Source organism: Berghia stephanieae, chromosome 11 (assembly GCF_034508935.2).
Source record: "Berghia stephanieae isolate SIO BIC M18660-M18661 chromosome 11, UCSD_Bste_1.3, whole genome shotgun sequence".
NCBI lineage: Eukaryota > Metazoa > Mollusca > Gastropoda > Nudibranchia > Aeolidiidae > Berghia > Berghia stephanieae.
Window position 1 is genome coordinate 24,557,803 of NC_088370.1, and position 6,539 is coordinate 24,564,341.

General features: G+C 39.1%; 1 protein-coding gene across 2 annotated transcripts in view; it reads left to right on the top strand.

The window, feature by feature from the left end:
• Positions 1-5,939, top strand: part of LOC144956608 (uncharacterized) — a 6,837-nt gene extending 898 nt beyond the window's left edge. The window contains exons 2-4 of one of the 2 annotated variants that reach the window (XM_078887222.1): positions 3,593-3,986; positions 5,137-5,293; positions 5,831-5,939. In XM_078887222.1, the coding sequence (XP_078743348.1) occupies positions 3,614-3,986; positions 5,137-5,293; positions 5,831-5,864 (564 nt within the window). In that variant the 5' untranslated portion in view covers positions 3,593-3,613 and the 3' untranslated portion in view covers positions 5,865-5,939. The remainder of the gene's footprint in view (positions 1-3,592; positions 3,987-5,136; positions 5,294-5,830) is intronic. The other variant, XM_078887223.1, reaches the window with a different exon arrangement.
• The last annotated feature ends 600 nt before the right edge of the window (positions 5,940-6,539 follow it).

Here is a 6,539-nt window from a genome sequence, read left to right on the forward strand (position 1 = left end):
GACCCTCATCGTGGCAAAACTCTCAAACCAGGGACTTCGAGTAGTCTTCTTTAAGTTCTAGGTTTGAGAGTTTTTGCCAAGTAGTATGTTAGTATGTTAATGAATATTGTAATACATAATATATGTGATGTCGCCGAACAAACGTGACTAAAAAGTCAAAATGCTTTTTTTTTTTCAATTTTTGACCTTTTAAGTTATTATTCTATCATAAAATCGTACTTGTTTCATTAAAAACAGTCTTAAAGTATATAAAATTAATCTTTAAAGAGACTATACCCTGTTTTCACCCATTGAAAGAGGGATCATTTTGACGTCTGTGGACGACTCTTTAAGCTTGGCAAAAAGAGGACCTTCGCAATGCTATTTTTAGCACCTTGACCCCACGTCGTGGTCAAAATATAGTCATATACCAAAATATCATACTTACTAATCCATGGCCTGTGCCGTGTATGCACGTTTCCTATCAAATGCCTCCACGACGATCTGTCCCCTGACTCCTCCATGTACCTACTCGGGGTTTGTAGGGATGTTGCATGTTTAACTCTCTCCTTACCGACTATCTTCAGTATTTTCCAAAAATGACAGGCTTACCCAGCAGAAAAATTGATTCTTTAAACTCAAACAAGCTCTCTACAAAACAACATTATGTTCTTAGTGATTAAACAAAGATCATTCTTCACTTTTGTGATGTGCAAAATAAATCTGAAGAACACAAAATGTATATTGTGTCGGAACAAATGTGACGATTTTGCTCTAGGTGCTAAGGAGAGGGTTAAAAGGTTTACTACAACAAAATAATGGGAATATATTTTCCAAATAAATAATGAGTTTGATTAGTATTAATAATAAAACTAGAGTTGTGTTAAAACAAAAAATAAATTAAAATTTCGATGTGAATCATTTTTACTTTTAAAACCAATTCAAACCCACCTCATTCTAGTGGACGTTTTACTACGTCTATTCCTTGAAAGATGTTTTTCTGAGTGGGGTTCCTGGTCTCCCATAGTGGGCAGGGAGGCACTTATTGTGTCTTTTGTCCCCCTACATCTGTTTTCCAACTTGCTTTCTGTCTTTGTCTTGGAATGAGATTACTTGGCTTCGTCCTGGCCCTGGCCGGATACCCTGGCTGAGAGGGAATCAGTCAAATGTATAGTTTTGGGAGATGATATTTTTTGTCTTGTACACCATCTCTCTGTTATGCATTTTTTTGTGTTGTACATGATAATTTGTAAACATTTGAGTGTATTCCACTTAGTGAGGACCTGTGCTTACGTCTGGATAAGACTTTTATGTGATCTCAAACTAAGTACACTGATAGAGTGCTCTTGGAATCTACTTCTCTTTCCTATTTGAATCAATTGTCTTGCTTGTTATTCTTGAACTTTTTACTTCCCATTTTCCTTTTTACTGGCGCTGATATGACCTTAATGTGTTGCAAGCGCCTTAAATCCCTCAAAAACAAAACAAAACAAATATTTTTTGCCCATTGTTTGTGTGTTTGTGTGTGTGTGTGTCTGTGTGTGTCTGTGTGTTTGTGTGTGTATGTGTGTGTTTGTGTGTGTGTCTACATGTTTTTAATAAATTTGCATATTTTTACCCACTCCAAGCCATAACGGCGAAACATGGGTTTAAATGAATATTTTTAATGTCCTTTATTCATACCATCGGGGAAATTTGTCTTTAGGATATAATCCAAGGGAAGACTGGAATTACTCAGGCGTTAGCCGCAGTGCAGTGCCGCAAACTGAGCTAGGGTGAAGTGACTTTCTCAAGGCTACACATTGCGATGGGTATTCGAACTCGGTACATTTTATTGGGTACGGAGCAAAGAGCCTAGCTGCTTTCACTTATTTTCATTATAGTGGAGAATAAATAAAATCTCTTACATTGTACAAGTGTTCTATGTCCTTGATGTGAAAGTTTTGCCAATGAGTCATTACCTCTCCTTCAGCCATATTCAGTATGTTCCCAAAAACTTCACACCCACCCAACACAAAAACAGACATTTCTTATTCAAACAGAAAAACAATAAGAACATTCTATACATAATGTTGTTCGCCAATACGGGCTCTATTACAGAATGTCAAGTTTTAATAGCTATAGCTAAAAGAAATTAAACCTGGATGAGAAAAGTGATGGTTTCATCGTAATAAATGTGACGATAGGTGGTAAGGAGAGGGTTAAATCGATCGATATTCGAAGGACGAGTTTTCTGGCCAAATGTTTCAAGACAAGTCTTTGCAGAGTTCCGTGGTTCACTGATTAATACCGAGATGCCTCGTGATGTCAGTGAAGTGTAAGGTTGTTTCCCATTTTCTTGTATTGATTTGTTGGTTGGAAATACTATGTTTATGTATGAGGTAGATTGGCAATTACCTAAAAATAAACGTTTGAAATTATAATGTCTTGTAATGTTTGTTATCTCAATATTATAATAAAAATCAGATTTGATGAAGAATGAAGTAAACAATAAACACTCTTTACTTCGAAATCGTAAACAACAACAGGGCCTGTTTGGGTTATTCACTGAAATCAAAATCGAAAGTAGACTTGCTGCGCATCAACCCGCGCAAGTTATTAATGTCTCTGTGCACTGGAAGTGTCAACACCACCACCCCCCCCCCCCTTACCCCAGCCCAACCCCGCTCTGTCACTTCAAAAATGTTTTATGTCGGATTGGTTCGGGTTATAAGTCTTTAGTAAAGCTTCTATATTTATTGAGATTTTCTTAAATTGTCATAGAAAAATCTAAATTCCAAATTCTTGTCATTTTAAGATATAAAAACATTTTTCTGGCACATGATTCACCCGAATGATGGGTCCATATTTGCAGGTCTGGTAATCCAAATGCCTGTGGGCTCATTGTTGCAATGGAAATATTCTCAAACCAACGCAAAAGATTGTCCATTCTAACAATGTTAAAGCAAGCCTCATAATTATTACGTTCGGTTATCAGACCTACAAAAGACGTGCATCATGTGGACTCGACAAAATACCGTTTTAAGGCGATCAATTCCAAATACCTGGGTGGGGTTCCTGGCCTCCCATAGTGGGCAGTGAGGCACTTACTGTGTCTTCTACCTCCCTGTATCTGTTTTCCAACATGCTTTCTGTCTTTGTCTTGGAACGAGATTACTTGGTTTTGTCCTGGTCCTGGCCGGATGCCCTGGCTGAGAGGGAAACAGTCAAATATATAGTTAGTTTTTGGGAGATTTTTTCCCTTGTAAATCATCTCTCTGTTATGTACTGTTATTTTTATATTCTTAACATATGATTTGTAAATATTTGAGTGTGTTTCTCTTAGTAGGGACTTTTGCTGGTGTCTGGGTAAGGTAATCTCAAAATAAGTACACTGATACTATTCTCTTGGAATTTACACCTGTTCCCTACTAGAATCAAATCCCCTTGCCTTACTTTTTCCTCAAGTGCTTTCAATTGGACATCTAGAATGTTTTACTATCCAATGTTCTTCCTTTTTACTTGCGCTAATATGACCTTAATGTGTTGCAAGCGCCGTAAAGCCCTTAAATACTTAAAAATAAAGCCCAAATACCCAAGATGACACGTTGTACTAATATCTAATTTTTGAAAGAAAAGATACAAACCAACAACCATGAAGATTGTAGCCACCCTAGTCTTACTACTGGCGTTGAGCCTCTCTGATGCCTACAGACAGGAACTGGAATTGGAACTCTCATCCCCTGAAGTTCAAGAATACATGAATGAACTTATCGACGGCGATGAAGACGATTTTGAAATTATAGACGTCGACGATGCCTTGCGCAAAGCCCGGATTTTGAAAGCTATGGCCCATTTGATCGATGAGGCGGAAGCAATGGAGGTAGGACACCCCAGAAAGAGGTTCATCGGAAGTATCTTTAAGAAGCTTGGACATGTCCTCCAAAAGGCCGCCAAAAAAGTCGGGGATTTCTTCTCTAAAACCTTTAAGAAAGCAATGGAACACTTCAAGAAAGCTACACACGGCTGTGAGTATAAAGGTGGTGGAGGTGTAGTAGTAGTAGTAGTAGTAGTAGTAGTAGTAGTAGTAGTAGTAGTAGTAGTAGTAGTAGTCGTCGTAGTAGTAGTAGTAGTAGTAGTAGTGTGGTGGTGGTGGTGGCGGTGGTGGTGATGGTGGTAGCAGTAGTAGTATTGGTAATAGTAGTGATGTAGTAGTAGTAGTAGTAGTAGTAGTAGTAAAGTAGTAGTAGTAGTAGTAGTAGTAGTAGTAGTAGTAGTAGTAGTAGTAGTAGTAGTAGTAGTAGTTGTTGTTGTTGTTGTTGTTGTTGTACGTAGTTTTTGTTGTTGTTGTTGTGGTAGTGGTGGTCGTCGAGGTGGTCTTACAATATTGTTATTTTATTGTGTTTTATTCTCTTTTGTTTTTATTTACTTTCATTGCATTGAATGCATAAGGCATCTACCAAAGACTCCATTTTCTGTCCCCCGGCTGCATGGACACCGATGTTGTTCCAGGTCAGGCCGTCCTCTTTCAGTTCTTATTCATGAATCTATGCGGCTATGTGGTCTAGTGACATAATACTCGCCATTGGGCCCGAAGGTGTTGGGTTCGAGTACTGGTCTGAGCGGCGCATAGTTGAGTTTTCTTGGAAAAGGCTCTTTTCTCACATTCTCTCACTGTACTCAGGTGTAAAATGAGTACCTGACCGTTAACAGCGTTGTCTCTGTCCGAATAAAGTGCAATATCGCCTAACAGGCGTCATGTCTCGTCTTACATGTTAAATGTTGGCTAGTGACAGTTTATACAACACTTTGAGCACGTTTTTATATTGCACTATATAAAAGCTTAATTTTAAGTTTGATTTTCTCGAGGTTTCTTCAGGCCTGTCCTCTTCATCCTTCATTCTATCGTATTCTTATCTATCAAGGAACAGCGTGACTCAACGGTACGGTCTTTGCTTCGAACCCGCAAGGTGCCGATCACCCGCCGCCGCGCTGTGTGGCCTTGAGCAAGTCACCTAGCCCTAGTTCAATCTGCGGCACTGCATTGCGGCTGACTCCTGGGTTATTCCAGTCTTCCCTTGGAATAGACCCAAGAGAAAAAATTCCCCTATGGGATAAATAAAGGGAATTCTTTTTATTATTTTAATTGATTTTGATTTATTTTGACAACATCATCAGCAATCGACTTCAAGGCCACCGTCAACAAACTGATCCCATTTATTCACTCCGGGGAGTCTGTGAATGCCTGCGAGAGGGCCGTCATGAAAGCTGCTGTGGCCATTCTAGGATCTGCTGCTCCTGTAGCCAGCGTTGTTTCAAAACCGCTGTGCGAGGCGTAAGTCGTTCTATCCAGACAATTTAATACTTAAATTTAGTACTTAAGGAGATCGCTATGCATGGCTCAGTGGGTAGAGCACTCACTACACACGCAGAAGAACCAATATCAATCGTGGATGATGTCGAAATTTTTTTTTTTTATTCTGACCTCCCTGACCACCTAGCAGTGATTGGGGAGCTGGGTCTGTTCGTAGCCATCGCAAACTTATAGCCTGACACTAAAAGCCACTAAGACCCATATTTTGACGTCATTCTTAGGCTTGCGGACTGTCTAGTGAGTTGCCTTTAGTAAAGATCAAGTAGACAAGTGATCCCATTGGTTGAACTGTTGAATACAACTCACGATTTGTTTTCTTTATGGTCAAAGACTTGTCTTTTGACTTCATTTGTCGGTCAGTGTCAGGCCATGATTCCCTTGGAATAGACCCTCGAGACAAATTCCCCCTATGGGTCGAATAAAGGGAATTGTATTTTATTTTATTATTTGTTTTAATAGTTTTCATGATAGTAGTCAATGATTTTCTTTCTATTTCAGTGCTCTGTCCCAACTCCAAAAGCTTACTAGTTAGACATCATGATCCAAGCATGTTGTCACGAACAAGAACAGTAAATAAATGAGTGAAATAAATGGTTTCAAAATCACAGTTGTGGACTTTTATCGTTGATCTCTTTGGAAAGTTAATTATTGCGTGAATGCGTGATCCAACAAATTCTATCCCTTGATTGGTTGACAAATCATACTCGGTTTCAACAGTTGCGACGTCACTACTTTCGTAAGGACGCATAGTAACTTAGTAACTGGTTCTAAATTATCGGAACAATGACGGACGCCCTTATGAAATACTTCTCCGACAAGCAAAAAAAAGTGTATCCAGAGGAGAAAAACATTATAAATCTGATCATGTTTTAACGTTTATACATTCTGATCACATGACAGCATGAAGAATACAAAGAACCGATTTCCTTGTTTAGAACCAAGCTGCTCGTTGCTGGGCGAATGTGACATCAGACTATTGAATCCTATTCATCATCAAGTGCCAGGCCTGTTGCAGACATCGGCGATCATGTCCCTCCAACCATATCTGTCCTCAGATCTTCTCAATAGCTCGATTCCTGTTCCTCCTCCACCAATCCATCCGTTCAGATTGTCAATGTAATCTATCCTCTGCCTCCCTCTTCTTTTCTTCCCAGCAACTTAGTAAGTACAATCTCTTCAATTCCGTTTTTTCTATTACAAAGATCTT